At 37.8% G+C, this 20564-nt stretch overlaps 2 protein-coding genes across 2 annotated transcripts; both read right to left on the minus strand.

Moving 5' to 3' along the window:
• Positions 1–1554: 1554 nt before the first annotated feature.
• Positions 1555–7006, minus strand: LOC145578561 (syntaxin-32-like). Its single transcript, XM_081635863.1, has 5 exons — positions 6519–7006; positions 3712–3962; positions 3451–3617; positions 2404–2601; positions 1555–1794 (listed from the first exon to the last, which is right to left on the minus strand). Exons 1-5 carry the CDS (start codon positions 6757–6759, stop codon positions 1635–1637), a joined length of 1017 nt encoding a protein of 338 aa, XP_081491989.1. The 5' UTR covers positions 6760–7006; the 3' UTR covers positions 1555–1634.
• Positions 7007–8499: 1493 nt separating this feature from the next.
• LOC145578562 (glucan endo-1,3-beta-glucosidase 8-like) lies at positions 8500–10492 on the minus strand. The gene is made up of 2 exons (XM_081635864.1): positions 9995–10492; positions 8500–9708 (listed from the first exon to the last, which is right to left on the minus strand). The coding sequence occupies exons 1-2, from the start codon at positions 10324–10326 to the stop codon at positions 8592–8594; spliced, it is 1449 nt and encodes a 482-aa protein (XP_081491990.1). The 5' UTR covers positions 10327–10492; the 3' UTR covers positions 8500–8591.
• Between the last annotated feature and the right edge of the window lie 10072 nt (positions 10493–20564).

Below are 20564 nucleotides of genomic sequence, written 5' to 3' on the forward strand. Positions count from 1 at the left end.
CTTCAAAAAAAAAAAAAAAAAAAAAAAAGGAGGTTATATATACAATATAATTGTACAAAGTATGGATGTAAATCCCTTATAAAAAAGGAAAATTTGTCAAAAAAAAACCCTTCTAAAAGCACCATTTTGCTAAAAAAAACCTTTTAAAAGCTAAAACCCCAACTCCACCTGAAATCCTAACCCCCAACTGAACCACCTTCACCTGAAATCTCCACCAAAGACTCGACACCACCAAACCTCCATTAACTAAATCATACATACTTTAAAACACATTACAACTTTCATACTGTATAATTTTTGTGCCTCGTCGTCGTCCACATTCAATAGACCGGATTGCAACAACATTGACGCACCTATTAGCTGTTGAGCTTGAATTTGTGAAGTCGTTACTGTAATTCTCCCCTCAATTAGAATAATTAAAACCCTAATTTATATATACAATTAGATAGAAATAGCAGATTGATCGATGAAAGAGAGAGGAAGGAAGTTTGATGAATAGAAAGAGAAGCTTCGACCTTAAAGAAGCCCGTCAATGGCCGGGCCGGCACGATGATGTGAAGTTGCGACGGCAGATGTGGATTACCAGGGTTGTGGTCGGGCTTTCGAGTACTGCGCACTGTTGGAGTGGTGTTTTGATTTCAGGGTTTGTTATTGGGGTTTCGGGGTTGCTATTGGATTTCCGGCGCCATGGGTTGCCGGGGAAAGTAGGAACGGGTATGGGGAGGGGAAAGCAGTGGCAGTGGCAGTGGCAGTGGCAGGGGCTGGGGTTTTTATTTTTTATTTTTAATTATTAAAAAAAAATAGAATAAGCCTATTAAAATTCAACATGTGGCAAAAGACCTAAGAAAATCAGTTACCAAAACCATCCAACCGGTCAGGGATTGTTAGAAGAAGATTAGGGTGAAAAGTGAGATTGTTTTGGAATAATCGAAAGATGAGATTGTTTTTGGAAGAATTGGTAAAAGTGAGATTATTAGTTTCCATTTTTCCTTTTTTATTTGAATCTAACGTGCTATTCATATTTGATAAAAGTCGTGTTCATTTCAAATAAAGTGCAATTAATATTGGGCACTAAGCGTGAGACTCCCAAGAAAACCAAATAATGGTTCAATAAACTAAACACCTATAAATATCAGATAAGATGTGTATAATTTACCAGTAAGATTTTTCAAATTTCTGCACAATTTGTCCCAGTTATTTCTCGAAACAATTTATACACAGATTCGCAATCAAAACACTTCATTCGAGCATCCACTACCGTATCTGTAAATGGCAGCAAACAAAGACTGCCATGACCAGATGTAATCAGAAACATAATATGAAGATGCTGAAAATTGAAATAGCAGAAACAGCAAGATAAAAGAGCCTTTCATCTAGTAATTAGCAATGTTTACAACATTCGTAGATATTACATATTGTTCTGCCGAAAAATTCCTGTTTCAATATTTCAACTTAGCCACACACTATTCTCTTCCCTCCAAGAAATAGAAACCAAAAAAAAAAAAAAAAAAAAGGAAAAAATAAAGCAATCTAAAATAAGGGAAAAGCCCAATCTACAATAACAACTTTCTTTATTGTGCATTTGAAATTTTCTCAACGTATATACTCAGCCAAAAAGATTCTATGAATGACATTTATGCAACAAAAAATAGGAAAAACATCAGAAATACTATCAATACAAAGAATATCTTGATCATCAGCCATCTGTTTGAGGATATACTGTTATAGTACCTGACCAACTGGTTCTGAGCCCCTTCAACATTTGCAAGGGTATCCTCCATGTTCTCGTCAATCCTGCAATAATGCAGAATCCAGGTCAGATCACAAATTCAGATTTACATTGGAGAAGCATGCCAACTTTCCCAAGAAAATGCAGATATAAGTGTGTAGTAAAGTTGTTTCATATATCAGTAAGATCTTATTTTGCTCATACAGCAGGCAAATGGTATACGGAGTATCATTATATCAAGTGTACGTACTTTTAGGGCTAGGGGACAGTGAAAAAGATTTCAGATTTGAAGGGTTTTTTTTCCAGAAGTTGGTATAACTATGGCCTTCGCCAACAGATACTGTGTAAAGGTAATTACTTGTGGCTGATCTTGAACAGTAGAAAAACAAAATAAAAATTTGTTAATCATAGAGAGGAGTCGAAGATCGGCAAATAAAAAGCAAGGTTGTGCTATAACCATATCCCATCAACTTGAAAAGGCAGTCAACTTGACAGTTACGGCATCATTCAATCAAGGTTCAGCAAAAGATCCAACAAATGAATACAAGCAAAAACTAAGTGCTTTAGATATTAAAAATAACTTGAGAGTCAACTACAGAGACAAGCCAATCATAAGCACATATTTGTATCAGTCAAAACAGAAATCTTAAGCTACACTGCTACAGGATGCAAACCTGATTGCAATCTCTCCTTGCTGTGACACCATTGTTGCCAATTGTGTAAAAATATTACTCAATTCGTGAATTGTAGACTCCACATTTTGAAGGGCTTCAGCTCTGCTCTGCATATAAGTGTCCTGTAATGGAACCATCTGTTGCTGTTGTTGATTCTGTTGTTGCAACAATGGCTGAGATTCCCCATCAGCTGATTTTCTGCAAAATAAAGAACAATGAAGTCAGCACCTTAACTAATTAATTTATACGGATGCTTGAAAGAAACAGAAGTGGGTTACTCATTCCTATTAATTTACATAGAGAAAGAATTTACAAAGATAAGTATATTATACTTCTGTGTCTCACTTGCTCCCACAGCACATCAACTTGAGTTGAATGATTATCATCAAAAAAATTTCTACTTTTCTTATCTAACAGTAAGAAAAGAGCTAAGTAATAGTAGATCAGAATAGAGCTCTCAGTCTATACTCTTCAGCGCACAGCAGATGCAATCCATTAACAGGATTCATAATATGCACAAAAGGTAAAGCAAAATTCTTTGAAGATGAAAGTCTGATGTCAACTCCTAATTCTTATCCTTGGTTATTCTATAAAGTTGCCAATATGAAAATAGCCTAACATCACGTGAACATATCAAAAGGACAAAAAAGAGAGCCTCTGTACCAATCCAGTTAGACAAAAAGGCTATGCAATTCTAGTTTCTCAGATGCAGTTTGGTGTATGAGGGGGAAAGCACTCAAGCACCAATCATTAGCACATTTTGACAACCATATAAATATAAACTTCTGAAAAACATTTGTTATTCAAGAAAATATTGTAGACCTCTTTGCCTCTTTGGCCCATGCCTCTTCTATTATAGCTTTGAAGACTGACTATGATGCTACAAAGTTTTGAATCAAATAGGCATTAACAAAGAAAGATTCAAGTTTGATGGAAATTCAATGGATAATGTTTGCAAACTACACAGAGAAGAAAAGAAACACTGCTATATGATTATGATAGAAAGACACCAGCTTCACATGAGAGCTCCAGATTCAGAATACTTACTTTGGAAACAAAGCGGATGAAGTTGAAGCCGCATTAGCCCATGGAGGAGCAGAGGGTCCATTGGGTGATTTGGCTGCCAATGGCCGCTGACGGACGAAAGGATTTGCAGGCTCTTTTGATGCAGTTGACGAATACAGTTGCCTTCTATTCTCATGAACCTTTAAATTCTGCAATCATCCCAAAAAAAAGCGGGGTAAGTTGAAATCATGACATTGATTACATAGAGTAAAGCACCACATATTTCATTGCCAAACACCATACCTCAGTTCGCATGGTAAGAACCTCCTTAAACTCCTTGGTCGCTGTCATTAGACGGTTCTTAAGGTTATCTACAACTGTGGTAGAATGACTAGTGGTGTCACTAGAAATATTTCCACTCTCATTTTGGGTGTTGCACAGAAGCTGCAGGTCTACTACAGCTGAATTAAGCGCGGTAATGTCTTGCTTGATAACTGCAGTCAGCTCTTGAATTTCAAGAGTTGGGTCATCAAAGACAGACGTCCTCTTGGCCACTGGGAAACAGATTAATGAGCATAAATCAGAGTAAGATAAATAACATACACTTCAAAAAAGCGCCACTCAGATCTTTCATCACTTTTTACTTTAGTAAGTTCTGCTCAAATTAATGCATTAAACAAGTATCCCAGGGATCAACAATATAACAGACACTTTGACAGCAATTGAGACTCTCCAAGACAAGGAATGTCAAAGCTTCTCCAACAGAAATTATTATGACTATCAAAAAACCCATAACAGAACAGCCCAGAAGAAGAACCTCATAGAACATGCTAACATACAAAAGGTAGGAATATTTCACCTAGATGCCCTCAGATGTCTCCACAAATTACCAGAATATAGTGTGTCAGATACATTTTTACAAAAATTTGTTAAAACTTGGAACAAAAACGTATGTTCAACACTATCTTAACCCTAACAAATTACACATCTCCGTCATTGATTAGTTTAGGGTTAATGCAAGGAAATCAATGTTGATTTTGATCACATCACTTGGATTATATATTTCCAATAAAAAATTTACAAAGTAGAAAAATAAAAAATTATAGTTTAAAAGGGCTTTGTCATCCTCATTGCTATATCATTAAAATCACCAGCACAGCTTAATGAAGCACAATCTTCAAGCTAAAAGAACACAGGACTGAACTAGAAACGAAAACTTCCCATGAATTCAGTCCAAAATCCATCATATCCAGCATCAAAATATTTCTTTATCAAGAGTCAACAAAAAATACAGAAAAACCACATCAAAGTTCCTCCATAGTTCAGTTTTAGGTAAAATTTCAACATCAATTATGATGTTGAAATCACACATTTTCCAATCAAGGAATTCAGAGTGCAACTACATACATACCAAATTCAAAATTAAGGTCATTAGCCAGTCCAAAACTCATCAAAACAAACCACCTCGCTCAGTAAAACATCCTTCCAATATAATGCATCAAGAACACCTACCAAATTCAACACCTCTATGTCATAAACCCATTTCTCTACCAAACCAATAAATAAACTTAAATAACCCACATACTTCCTAAGCTCAATTCGAGAGGAATCACAACACAAATCTGATCCCTGACAATAGACGAGCCAGCCAAAACCTCCATAATCTGACTACAAATCGACCAAATCACAACGCCTTATATATATATATAAAAATAATTTATACTCGAAAATAGACTCACATACTAACACAACCTAATCATAACCTACTTGGCAGAATCTCAACACCTTAATTAAGAACATCAGAGACTTCAGAGTGTTAAGTGTCAAATTTCTCCTCTCATATACGGCGTCTAAATAATCCAACACCAACCACTCTTAATCCCATCGTAATAAAACAAAAGTAATAATCGAGCTGCATTAACAAATTCTGATCAAAGTTCAGATATCATCAACACTACATCCTATGCACAGAACCTAATACAGCATTTAAACCACTAAAAGTAGGAATGCTTCACCTAGATGCCCTGAGATGTCTCCTCAATTACCACAATATAGTGTGTTGAATACATAAGAATTTAAAAAAATTTCATATTTCAAATTGGAACAACAAAGTATTTCAAAAGTACACTTTGCTGTCAACACTACCTTAACACACAAATAATATACATATCCCCGCCATTGCTTGGTTTAGGTGCCAAATTGGATCTCGGATTACATAGTTCCAATAAAAAAAAGTCTACAAACGAATAGCAACTTATAATTTCGGAAAAGAGCTCGGTCACCCTCATTGATGTATCATTTACATCACCAGTGTAGCTTCACGAAGCATGATCTATCAAGCTAACAGAATTCAGAACTAAACTAAAGAGTACAACTCCCATGAAGTCAATCCAAAATCCATCATATTCAGTAATGCAACATTTCCTCATCAACGGTCGACAAAGAATCAGAGAAAAACCCCATCAAACTTCCTCCATAGCTCAGTTTTAGGTGATAGTTCAACATCAATAATGATCACTCACATTAAGGTCATCAAACAGTCCAAAACTCATAAATTCAGTCCACTACTATATCATAAACCCATTTCTCTACTGAACTGACATGACAATAAACAAAAATACCCCCTTACACTTCCTCATCCCGGTTCGAGTATAACCACAACACAAATATGATCACTAACATTACACAAGCCAGCTAAAACCTCCACAATGCGACTATCAATCAACTGCATCACACGACCTCATATACACAATAACACTAAATGATCTATACTCAAAAAACGTCTCACAGATTAACGTCAACCTACTCATAATCAACTCGCCACAACTCTTCCCAACCCTTGATTAAGAAAAATCAGAGTGTTAGTGTCACATTCTCCTCTCATCTAAAGCATCTACCAAATTCAACATAAACCACTCTAAATCCCATCAAACAAATACCCAATTCACTCAATAGTACATCATTTAAATTAAAACTAAAAACCCAATTGCATCAACAAAATCTGATCAAAGTCCAATAAACAAAACACCAAATTTGATCAACCACATTATACATTCCCCAATTCCAATCAAAACATGAACAATACCAACTACACTTAGCAAAGAACTTACACTTAGCGAGCTTGGCAAGCTTCTGGGAAGTTTGATGGATACCAAACCCAATCTTGGAAGCCCGTTTATTGAACTCCGATTGAATAACAGCGGATCTAGGCCCATTAACCTGAGAAACTCCAACGGAGCTACTGCTACTCGGATTATTCGGCCCATTTGATGGAATCGACTTCTTTAACCTCTCTGCAATGCTCTGAAACTCGTGAGTTCTATCTCGATAAGATGATTGCGCAGACCTCATTTCGCAAAATTAATGTTTATAAACCCTAGAATTTTTTCCAGAATTCACCGACAATCATAAAATTGGGGGAATTTAGATCTAAAATCCCTAATTTCTGAGGTTTATGTGATCTTTTTGTTCAATTGATTACCCAGATCTCGGGATCTTGGAAGGTAGAAGATGAATTTTCTTTGAATTTTGTTGTCCGAAAAAAAAATTAAAGAGAGGGAATTAATTTTTCCTCTCTCTTGAAATTACAGCAAATTTAGAGATTTTTGATTTTATTTTTCTTTCTCCATCTAAATTCCCAGAAATGTTGTTTTGGTGGGGACAAAGAAGAGTGAGTAAGGAAGGCTACGATTTGAGATGCCACGCTGGCAGATTTAATTTTAGCCTTCGATCTTTTTTTTTTTTTTTTTTTTGTGGGTGGGATGGAAATGCCTTAATGAATCATGATGATCATCATTCAAGAAAATGAAAAATTAACATGTATTAAAAAAAATAAAAAAAATCCTTTGATTGATATGCCTGAGAGTATGAAACATTGTAATTGTGAAGGATGTTATTAGTACCAAATTTGTGTGTCATTCACGACATTATAGAGTATCATTCTCAATACTCCCAGATGCATGAAATAATTTACGATTTATTAATGAGTGATTTCTTCTATTCTAATTTGTTGTTTTGCACGTAAAATACTGTATTTAGTTGTAGTGTGATATTACAAGGATAAAAGAGAGAATGTACATTAGATAATATACTCCTAATTCAATCTTCTTATTTACGCTTGCTAAATTGACTAGCTTTATATATGGTCTAATTTGAAGACAACACTTACACTCCTAATTGTGCATCAAAGGTTTCATGCCTTAATGAATTGTGTGTTGCCAAATTTGTGTGTCATACATGCCTTTACAGAGCATCATCCTAAGTGCTCTAATTTACGACTTATTAAGTCAATTTCTATTCAAATTTGTTCATTTGACAAACACTATATTTAGCTACAGGGTGACATTACAAGAAGAAAAGAGAGAAGGCAAAACTGATTATGTAGTAAAACCATTTTCAATTTATTCTTCTTATTCATGCTTAGATTGTATAACTCAAAGACAACACCTCCAAAATGTGCATCAAAGGCTTTATGTCTTCATGCCTACACAGCACACACAACCTCCACATCACAGTCCCCTTGCAAGATTACATAGGCAGTCATCTCAACAATTTCATATTTTCAACAGTATCTTTGAGTGTAGCACTCTAGCCCCGGGTTCCTCTAAATACTTCATACATGGCAATAAAGACGACTCCAATGAACATTTCTTAGTATGGCTTCATTTAATTCGTATATAATTATTAATGTTAATTTTGGCAAAATGCATAATAATAAACTTTCATTTAGTCCAATTGGAATTGAAGACTAGGACAATGTGATCAATATGTTTCAAGTCGACAAAGGAATAAGGTATATTAACAAGCAACCATAACAATAACATTATTGACTTAATTTAGCTGGATCTTGAATTTTTGACACTGCCATAGCCAATTAGCCATTCATGTAAAACAAGTAGTCAAGCAATACAATGTCATCTTCACTACACTAGTAAAAATTTACTTCAAGATATGCACATTATCTAGAAGACTTACAGTTCTCAGGCAGAACAAGTGAAAAAAAAAAACTATAGAAGATCAATAGTTTGGCATCAAGCTAAGTATTCAAATATAATGTTCCCATGAAGGGAGAATGTAATTTTTACAGTTCAACCAATTTCAATGTCAATATACAAGAGCCAAATGCACAGAATTCCTCTACAATGACTATTGTCGCGAAGTCCCACAAAATTTTTCTATTACATTCACAGAACAAGCAAAAACACGATACATACACTTATGCTTGTCCATAGAACCTCAAAAACTCCCTTGCGCAGAATCCCAGAGGAGCTGTAGTCAATCATGATCGGAAACTGACAGCTTCTGTCTGATGGATCTCGATCAGTGATCATAGCCAGGCCATCAAAATCACAGTCCCAGATATTCTGACCCTTAATCTGATAATACATGTTGAAAGCATAGGAAGCATTCCCCTGGACTGACAGATGGTTGCATGAACATCCATAGCCTAAGGATGTGCAGTCTGACAAACTACAAGCATAGTTTATGTTCTCAGGCAAGTCCCCAAAGTTTGTAGCATCAGAGTTCAAAACACACCATCTTTTCTCCATATATACCACTCCTTCCACTGGGATTAGTGTCCTATCTTCTTGCATACCAGCTAAATCGAGTTCATACTTTGGCATTCCATCAAACTCGAACAGCCCCCAATGCCTCTCAAAGTTCCCTGGTGCAATGCTCTTGGCATTCTCATCAATCAAACTGAACAGGTAGACATTGATTTTGCCCTTTCGAAGTGGAGTCCCTTCCCCACACATAATATGTTGAAGAAGGCCTTGATTGAACCTCTTAGCATTCTCAGCATTGGCATGTATATCACCATCAGTCGGCCAGCCTACCTCTCCTACTATAACCTCCATATCAGGGTACCCAGCTTTGTTCAATGCTGACAATAAAGTATCAAAGTTCGCGTCAAACACATTGGTGTATGTCAAACCCTGGTCTCTTATAGGCACATTTGAGCCCTCAAAGAAAGCATAATCTATAGGAAAGTTCTTGTTTCCATACAGACTAAGAAAAGGGTAAATGTTGACAGTAAAAGGAGCACTGTTTTCATGTAAGAACTGCAGGATTTGAAGGGTAAGGTCTCGAACTTCAGGCCTGAAATCTCCAGCAGAGGGGACAGGATCCGACTCAGGAGAGTAGTATACATCAGCATTGAAAGGAATCGTCGCCTTGATTTGATCACCGTGTCCTGCCCGATTAAGGGCTTCTTGGATGTTCCTGAGTGCTGGTAACATGTACTTCAGGTATGTGCCATTATAGGTCTGTAGTGTTGGCTCATTGCCTACTGCAACATAGCTGCACAACAAAAAGGTAAATCAAAGAACATTGTGAGATCAAAATCAAAGCAATAAAGTTAACTTTCAACACTTTAAATCTTTATCACTTCTTCACAAATTTCATCAAAGAACAGTCAACATCACGAGTAAAAAAACCCATCAAACTCCTAATTCATCAAGAAAGATTCATAAAAATTCCATAATGAAAAAACCCATGAAAAATTCAGTACTTTACAAGATTAAGAACTTAAAAGAAGCAAAACAGCAAACAGTTGGTGTGTATTAAAAAAGTTAAGAGACTAAACTTGATATTTACACCACCAGAATAGAAGTAAGAGGTAACATTAGCATCAACCCAAGAAACAGCAGCATCTGAATCACTACTCATCTCCTCCAACATATTATTGGGAATTGCTAACATTACTTCAATTTCAGTACCAATTAAAGCATTCAAAATATTATCATCAGCTTCAAACAACTTCAATCTATCAAACCCATTATTTTTCAGCATCTGAACCACCATATCAGCAGGTAACTGATGAGTTGCCATGGTACCCCAGTTCACCCCAACACTTAAACCCTGAAAAAATACAGCCGCCATTACTAAAAACAGAGTATAACAGTACAAAAATGCCATTTTTTAGGGTTCTTTCTAAAATTGTGATGAATCTTGAAATGGGTATTTTTGAATTTAGTACCCTTTTCAAAGTTGTGAAATGGGTAGTTGAGATTTTGGGAGAAAAGGGGTGTTTTTGATGATGGGTATGGTAGAAGAGGAGAGAGAAAGAGAGAGATTCGTTCCTTAGTTCTGTTATTCAGTTACAGGTGTTATACTAATAAGCAATAAACAGAAATAACTTATCTCTTGATGCGTGAACCAAACTGACAATAGCCGCGTCGTGGAGAACCACTGACCTAAAAGACGATTCCGCGCTACCTCCCGGTGCAGTAGACAATTGCGGTCGCCCTCCAGGATAAGCACGGCGCCGGAGTTTATGTGCACTCAGAATACTTGCCCAGAAAACAGAACAGGAAGAACATGTGTTTAAATAATTTTAGAGAAGAGAGAAGACTGATTGTGTGTTATGTTTTGGCTGAGAAAACCACCGAATATTTATAGGGTGAAGAGGAAAAACGGGAAGCATAAAAGGTGGGAAGAACCTGGCCAAGAAGATGACCAGATTAATCTAGTCAGTCAACAAACGAGGCAAGAAACAAGGGAGTGAATTAATCAGCTAAAATCAAGGGATTAATGGCTGATTAATTCCCACAACAGTCAGAAAATCCCAACAGTCAAAAACGGATACTTGGAATATTCTGTTAACAAGGAAAAGGAAATAAAATTTCTCCAAAAAGATAACAAGGACCCACGCCCGCGCATCGCATTCCCCAAGACCCCAAGTCCCGAGGCCCGAGCCCGACCCGACCCGACCCGGCTCGGCTCGGCGCGCGCGCGCGCGTGTGTGTGTGGAGTAACACACACCTCCAACTTACTCAACTAAGTAGTGCTAAAGCACTACATTATAAAAACAAGGAAAAACCTTCCTCCCCAATCAATGTGGGACTTTTCCCCTTCCATTGTTTTTCTCTCTCTCTCTCTTATTTTTTCCTAACACTCTAGCATTATATCAAGAACTTCCAACAATCCCCCACAGGTTCGAAGATATGAAAAGAATGAAAGAAAAAAATGAATTCTGGGCAAAACAAAACAATTGCATAAGTGTCAATGTCTCGCGACTTGAATTAACACATAGTGGACATCAAGCTATGATCCCTCACCTACCAAGTGACCTTCGTCTTGAACTCAATAGGGAGTTAGGGACCCGTCACTTTGAGCCACACAATTGAACATGTATAATATTCTGAAATTCCGCGAATAAAGGTGACGCATTATACTGGCCATACGTCCAGCCTGGATGCTCATAGGTGCTCTAGAGTATAAGCCCACGAAATACTCATAGGAAGCGGCCACACTTCCACACCTAAGTAGGTGAACTCCATCAAGTGTGAGCTACAACACACCTCCAAAAATATGGATATGGGTTCATTAAGAGCCGTATGCTCATCCTCTTTCTCATATGTAGCTAAGCACAAAACAAACATCTAGAGATGGACAAATAAAAAATGTGCTTCCGAATTATTACATAACGTTCCCCTTTGAACTCATAGTGAGTAGGAGTTCATTATTTCACAATTCATACAACGGGCTTTAGCCCCATCTCTTCCGATGTTTCCAAAACTAGTTTTTTACATAGGCCTTTAGTTAACGGATCCGCAATGTTCTTTTCGGACTTTACATAGTCCAGTGATATCACCCCTTCAGACAACAAATTTCTGACGGCTTTATGCCTCAGACGGATGTGTCTCTTCTTCCCATTATAGGCATGGTTGTGTGCAACAGCAATAGCAGCTTGCGAATCACAATGAAGTGCAACTGAAGGAGCTGGCTTCCCCCACAGTGGAATATCTGCAAGCATGTTCCTCAACCATTCTGCCTCATGACCTGCCAATTCAAGAGCAATAAACTCAGATTCCATAGTAGACATAGCAGTACAAGATTGCTTACAAGATTTCCAGGATACGGCTCCACCCCCAAGGGTGAAGACATAGCCACTAGTGGAGTTAACTTCATCATTATCGGATACCCAGTTGGCATCACAAAAGCCCTCCAAAACTCCAGGAAATTTGGAGTAGTGCAAACCCCAATCCATAGTACCCTTAAGGTACCTAAGCAACCTCCTTAGAGCAATCCAATGATCACTGCTTGGATTATGAGTGTACCTGCTCAACCTACTAACAGAATAAGCAATGTCAGGTCTAGTGTAGTTCATAAGAAACATAACACTACCAATAATTCTAGCATATTCAGACTGATTAACTGGATTACCATTATTTTTCTTTAAGTGGAAACTTGGGTCATAGGGAGTCTTAACTGGATCGACATTAAATGAGTCAAACTTTTTAAGAATTTTTTCAACATAGTGTGACTGATTAAGACAGATGCCATTTGGAGTCCTTTTGATTTTTACTCCCAAAATCACATCTGCCTCACCCATGTCTTTCATTTCAAAGTTCGAACTCAAAAACTGTTTTGTCTCATTTACACGATCCAAGTCAGTCCCAAAAATCAACATATCATCCACATAGAGACAAATAATTACACAACCATGACTATCATGCTTAAAATAAACACAAGAGTCACCTTCATTAACATGAAAACCATTACCAGTCATAGTCTTATCGAATTTGTCATGCCATTGCTTTGGAGCTTGTTTAAGCCCATACAATGCCTTGACTAACTTACAAACCTTCTCCTCTTGTCCTGGAACAACGAACCCTTCAGGTTGGACCAAGTAAATCTCCTCATCCAAGTCACCATTCAAAAAAGCAGTTTTGACATCCATTTGATGAACAACAAGACCAAAAATGCAAGCAAGAGCAATTAAAGTCCTAATGGTTGCAATTTTAGTAACAGGGGAGTAAGTATCAAAATAATCAATGCCAAACTTTTGAGTAAAACCCCTTACCACTATCCTTGCCTTATACTTGTCTATGGATCCATCGGCTTTTAATTTTTTCCGAAAGATCCATTTACAAGTAATGGGCTTACAACCTCTAGGAAGTTCAACCAATTCCCAAGTGTTATTATTGAGAATTGATTGTAATTCACTATCAATTGCTTCTTTCCAAAAAACAGCATCAACTGACCTCATTGCCTCATCATAGGTTCTTGGATCATCTTCCAAAACAAAAATATGCACAAAATCATCATCAATTAAGGAAGATTCAGATAAATAAGAAGTAATAAAATCAGGACCAAAACTATTTTCCTTTCTTGCCCTTTTGCTTCTCCTTGGCTCCAAAACAGAATCATCGTTAGTAATAGGAGCATTAGCAATAGGTAAACTAACAGAACTACTAGCATGCAATTCACTATCATTAGAAGGAGACATTTTCAAAGGAAAAATGTTCTCAAAGAACTCAGCATCTCTTGCTTCAATGATATGACCACCTGCATAAGAGTTGTTAGCACCTTTAACAAAGAAACGATAAGCTGCACTTTGATAAGCATAGCCAATAAAAATAGCATCAACAGTTTTGGGACCAATTTTATCCCTCTTGAAACTAGGTATGCCTACTTTTGCTAGGCACCCCCACACTTTCAAGTATTTCAGGTTTGGCGCTCGACCTTTCCATATTTCGTATGGAGTCTTGTCAAGCTTCTTGTGAGGAACCCTGTTCAAAACATGACAAGCAGAAAGAATAGCCTCCCCCCACATGTTATTAGGAAGCCCAGAACTAATAAGCATAGAATTCATCATATTCTTTAAAGTTCTATTTTTCCTTTCAGCTATACCGTTTTGTTCGGGTGAATAGGGAGCCGTCGTCTCATGAACAATGCCAAGTTGCTCACAAAATGCCTTAAGAGTGTCAGGGCTGTACTCACCACCCCTGTCACTCCTAACTCTCTTGATCTTTTTGTCTAACTGGTTTTCTACCTCAGCTTTATATTTGAGGAACATTTCCTCAGCTTCGTCCTTAGACCTGAGAAGATAAACCATGCAAAAGCGTGAACAATCATCAACAAAAGTAATATAATACTTTTTACCCCCTCTGCTTTCGTGATTATTAAAATCACCTAAGTCACTATGAACAAGTTCCAGTACTTCAGTCTGTCTATCTACTGATTTAAATGGCTTTTTAGTAAATTTGGCTTCAACACAAACTTGACATTTCGAAAAATCAGTTTTAGAAAAACTTGGAATCAAATTTAAGTGTTTAAGCCTTTTAACAGAATCAAAATTAACGTGGCCTAATCTAGCATGCCATAAATCAATAGACTCAGCAATATAAGCAGAAGAAGTACTAGCATTCTTATTCATAGTGTCAATTTTAACATCAAGAGTAAAAAGCCCCCCATTACAAAAGCCCTTCCCCACAAATTCCCCATTGCGAGTAAGAACTAATCTATCAGAATCAAAGGAGAGCTTCAGTCCAGCTTTCATGAGCAAACTGCCAGAAATTAAATTCCTGCGCATTTCTGGAACATGCAAAACATTAGTGAGAGTAAGCAATTTTCCAGAAGTGAGAGTGAGAACGATTTTCCCTTTGCCTTGGATAGATGCAGAGGCTGAGTTGCCCATGAAGACATTTTCACCTTCAACCTTGTCATAGGTAGTGAACATGTCCTTGTTGGCGCAGATGTGTCTGGTAGCTCCAGTGTCAACAATCCACTCAGCAGCATTACCTGTAAAGTTAGCTTCTAAAACAACAGCAACAATAACGTCAGAATCTTCAATAAGGTTTGCTTGACTTTGCCCATTCTTCTTCTTGACCCTGCAATCTCTAGCTCTGTGACCAGTCATACCACACTCATAACAGATCCCCTTAAACTTGTACTTCTGAATTTTCCCATTAGGCTTAAGGTTACTGTTTTTGGCTTTGGACTGGTTGTTTGATTTGGGTTCAACAAGGTTGGCTTTGGCAGAAGAAGAGGAAGGGAAAACAGAAGGGGCTTTGTCTTTGATACGGTTTTCCTCCTCAATTTTGAGGTGGGCAGCAAGTTCCTCTAAGGTTAGGTCTTTCTTTTTGTTCATGAGTTGGTTACGAAAATCCTTCCAAGAGGGAGGGAGTTTCTCAATCAGAACAATAGCAAGGGTAGTATCACAAATAGACAGACCTTCAGCAGCCATATTAATACAAACACTCTCATAGGCATGAATCTGATCAATAATAGGCTTATCATCAACAACTTGAAAACTTAACCACTTACTAACACAATAACGTTTAGTACCAGCATCATCAGTTCCATATTTTTTCTCTAAAGCATCCCAAATATCCTTAGCATGATGAAAACCCATATAAATATCCAACAGACTATTCGACATATAATGCAACAACATGCCCTTACAAGTTCTATCATCCTTAAAAAACTTAATCTCATATTCAGACAAATCATCTTTATCAACAGGTTCAACAATATCATCAAGAACATATGCAACATCAATCTGCTCCAAATAAAAACGCATCCTAACAGCCCAACGTTTATAATTCTTTCCATCAAGAGGTTCTAGTTTAGACATATCAGGAACAAGGAATTTGGAAGCCATGATCGTCTTTTAGATTGTTATACTAATAAGCAATAAACAGAAATAACTTATCTCTTGATGCGTGAACCAAACTGACAATAGCCGCGTCGTGGAGAACCACTGACCTAAAAGACGATTCCGCGCTACCTCCCGGTGCAGTAGACAATTGCGGTCGCCCTCCAGGATAAGCACGGCGCCGGAGTTTATGTGCACTCAGAATACTTGCCCAGAAAACAGAACAGGAAGAACATGTGTTTAAATAATTTTAGAGAAGAGAGAAGACTGATTGTGTGTTATGTTTTGGCTGAGAAAACCACCGAATATTTATAGGGTGAAGAGGAAAAACGGGAAGCATAAAAGGTGGGAAGAACCTGGCCAAGAAGATGACCAGATTAATCTAGTCAGTCAACAAACGAGGCAAGAAACAAGGGAGTGAATTAATCAGCTAAAATCAAGGGATTAATGGCTGATTAATTCCCACAACAGTCAGAAAATCCCAACAGTCAAAAACGGATACTTGGAATATTCTGTTAACAAGGAAAAGGAAATAAAATTTCTCCAAAAAGATAACAAGGACCCACGCCCGCGCATCGCATTCCCCAAGACCCCAAGTCCCGAGGCCCGAGCCCGACCCGACCCGACCCGGCTCGGCTCGGCGCGCGCGCGCGCGTGTGTGTGTGGAGTAACACACACCTCCAACTTACTCAACTAAGTAGTGCTAAAGCACTACATTATAAAAACAAGGAAAAACCTTCCTCCCCAATCAATGTGGGACTTTTCCCCTTCCATTGTTTTTCTCTCTCTCTCTCTTATTTTTTCCTAACACTCTAGCATTATATCAAGAACTTCCAACAATCCCCCACAGGTTCGAAGATATGAAAAGAATGAAAGAAAAAAATGAATTCTGGGCAAAACAAAACAATTGCATAAGTGTCAATGTCTCGCGACTTGAATTAACACATAGTGGACATCAAGCTATGATCCCTCACCTACCAAGTGACCTTCGTCTTGAACTCAATAGGGAGTTAGGGACCCGTCACTTTGAGCCACACAATTGAACATGTATAATATTCTGAAATTCCGCGAATAAAGGTGACGCATTATACTGGCCATACGTCCAGCCTGGATGCTCATAGGTGCTCTAGAGTATAAGCCCACGAAATACTCATAGGAAGCGGCCACACTTCCACACCTAAGTAGGTGAACTCCATCAAGTGTGAGCTACAACACACCTCCAAAAATATGGATATGGGTTCATTAAGAGCCGTATGCTCATCCTCTTTCTCATATGTAGCTAAGCACAAAACAAACATCTAGAGATGGACAAATAAAAAATGTGCTTCCGAATTATTACATAACGTTCCCCTTTGAACTCATAGTGAGTAGGAGTTCATTATTTCACAATTCATACAACGGGCTTTAGCCCCATCTCTTCCGATGTTTCCAAAACTAGTTTTTTACATAGGCCTTTAGTTAACGGATCCGCAATGTTCTTTTCGGACTTTACATAGTCCAGTGATATCACCCCTTCAGACAACAAATTTCTGACGGCTTTATGCCTCAGACGGATGTGTCTCTTCTTCCCATTATAGGCATGGTTGTGTGCAACAGCAATAGCAGCTTGCGAATCACAATGAAGTGCAACTGAAGGAGCTGGCTTCCCCCACAGTGGAATATCTGCAAGCATGTTCCTCAACCATTCTGCCTCATGACCTGCCAATTCAAGAGCAATAAACTCAGATTCCATAGTAGACATAGCAGTACAAGATTGCTTACAAGATTTCCAGGATACGGCTCCACCCCCAAGGGTGAAGACATAGCCACTAGTGGAGTTAACTTCATCATTATCGGATACCCAGTTGGCATCACAAAAGCCCTCCAAAACTCCAGGAAATTTGGAGTAGTGCAAACCCCAATCCATAGTACCCTTAAGGTACCTAAGCAACCTCCTTAGAGCAATCCAATGATCACTGCTTGGATTATGAGTGTACCTGCTCAACCTACTAACAGAATAAGCAATGTCAGGTCTAGTGTAGTTCATAAGAAACATAACACTACCAATAATTCTAGCATATTCAGACTGATTAACTGGATTACCATTATTTTTCTTTAAGTGGAAACTTGGGTCATAGGGAGTCTTAACTGGATCGACATTAAATGAGTCAAACTTTTTAAGAATTTTTTCAACATAGTGTGACTGATTAAGACAGATGCCATTTGGAGTCCTTTTGATTTTTACTCCCAAAATCACATCTGCCTCACCCATGTCTTTCATTTCAAAGTTCGAACTCAAAAACTGTTTTGTCTCATTTACACGATCCAAGTCAGTCCCAAAAATCAACATATCATCCACATAGAGACAAATAATTACACAACCATGACTATCATGCTTAAAATAAACACAAGAGTCACCTTCATTAACATGAAAACCATTACCAGTCATAGTCTTATCGAATTTGTCATGCCATTGCTTTGGAGCTTGTTTAAGCCCATACAATGCCTTGACTAACTTACAAACCTTCTCCTCTTGTCCTGGAACAACGAACCCTTCAGGTTGGACCAAGTAAATCTCCTCATCCAAGTCACCATTCAAAAAAGCAGTTTTGACATCCATTTGATGAACAACAAGACCAAAAATGCAAGCAAGAGCAATTAAAGTCCTAATGGTTGCAATTTTAGTAACAGGGGAGTAAGTATCAAAATAATCAATGCCAAACTTTTGAGTAAAACCCCTTACCACTATCCTTGCCTTATACTTGTCTATGGATCCATCGGCTTTTAATTTTTTCCGAAAGATCCATTTACAAGTAATGGGCTTACAACCTCTAGGAAGTTCAACCAATTCCCAAGTGTTATTATTGAGAATTGATTGTAATTCACTATCAATTGCTTCTTTCCAAAAAACAGCATCAACTGACCTCATTGCCTCATCATAGGTTCTTGGATCATCTTCCAAAACAAAAATATGCACAAAATCATCATCAATTAAGGAAGATTCAGATAAATAAGAAGTAATAAAATCAGGACCAAAACTATTTTCCTTTCTTGCCCTTTTGCTTCTCCTTGGCTCCAAAACAGAATCATCGTTAGTAATAGGAGCATTAGCAATAGGTAAACTAACAGAACTACTAGCATGCAATTCACTATCATTAGAAGGAGACATTTTCAAAGGAAAAATGTTCTCAAAGAACTCAGCATCTCTTGCTTCAATGATATGACCACCTGCATAAGAGTTGTTAGCACCTTTAACAAAGAAACGATAAGCTGCACTTTGATAAGCATAGCCAATAAAAATAGCATCAACAGTTTTGGGACCAATTTTATCCCTCTTGAAACTAGGTATGCCTACTTTTGCTAGGCACCCCCACACTTTCAAGTATTTCAGGTTTGGCGCTCGACCTTTCCATATTTCGTATGGAGTCTTGTCAAGCTTCTTGTGAGGAACCCTGTTCAAAACATGACAAGCAGAAAGAATAGCCTCCCCCCACATGTTATTAGGAAGCCCAGAACTAATAAGCATAGAATTCATCATATTCTTTAAAGTTCTATTTTTCCTTTCAGCTATACCGTTTTGTTCGGGTGAATAGGGAGCCGTCGTCTCATGAACAATGCCAAGTTGCTCACAAAATGCCTTAAGAGTGTCAGGGCTGTACTCACCACCCCTGTCACTCCTAACTCTCTTGATCTTTTTGTCTAACTGGTTTTCTACCTCAGCTTTATATTTGAGGAACATTTCCTCAGCTTCGTCCTTAGACCTGAGAAGATAAACCATGCAAAAGCGTGAACAATCATCAACAAAAGTAATATAATACTTTTTACCCCCTCTGCTTTCGTGATTATTAAAATCACCTAAGTCACTATGAACAAGTTCCAGTACTTCAGTCTGTCTATCTACTGATTTAAATGGCTTTTTAGTAAATTTGGCTTCAACACAAACTTGACATTTCGAAAAATCAGTTTTAGAAAAACTTGGAATCAAATTTAAGTGTTTAAGCCTTTTAACAGAATCAAAATTAACGTGGCCTAATCTAGCATGCCATAAATCAATAGACTCAGCAATATAAGCAGAAGAAGTACTAGCATTCTTATTCATAGTGTCAATTTTAACATCAAGAGTAAAAAGCCCCCCATTACAAAAGCCCTTCCCCACAAATTCCCCATTGCGAGTAAGAACTAATCTATCAGAATCAAAGGAGAGCTTCAGTCCAGCTTTCATGAGCAAACTGCCAGAAATTAAATTCCTGCGCATTTCTGGAACATGCAAAACATTAGTGAGAGTAAGCAATTTTCCAGAAGTGAGAGTGAGAACGATTTTCCCTTTGCCTTGGATAGATGCAGAGGCTGAGTTGCCCATGAAGACATTTTCACCTTCAACCTTGTCATAGGTAGTGAACATGTCCTTGTTGGCGCAGATGTGTCTGGTAGCTCCAGTGTCAACAATCCACTCAGCAGCATTACCTGTAAAGTTAGCTTCTAAAACAACAGCAACAATAACGTCAGAATCTTCAATAAGGTTTGCTTGACTTTGCCCATTCTTCTTCTTGACCCTGCAATCTCTAGCTCTGTGACCAGTCATACCACACTCATAACAGATCCCCTTAAACTTGTACTTCTGAATTTTCCCATTAGGCTTAAGGTTACTGTTTTTGGCTTTGGACTGGTTGTTTGATTTGGGTTCAACAAGGTTGGCTTTGGCAGAAGAAGAGGAAGGGAAAACAGAAGGGGCTTTGTCTTTGATACGGTTTTCCTCCTCAATTTTGAGGTGGGCAGCAAGTTCCTCTAAGGT

Source organism: Chenopodium album, chromosome 14 (assembly GCF_948465745.1).
Source record: "Chenopodium album chromosome 14, dcCheAlbu1.1, whole genome shotgun sequence".
Classification (NCBI taxonomy): Eukaryota; Viridiplantae; Streptophyta; class Magnoliopsida; order Caryophyllales; family Amaranthaceae; genus Chenopodium; species Chenopodium album.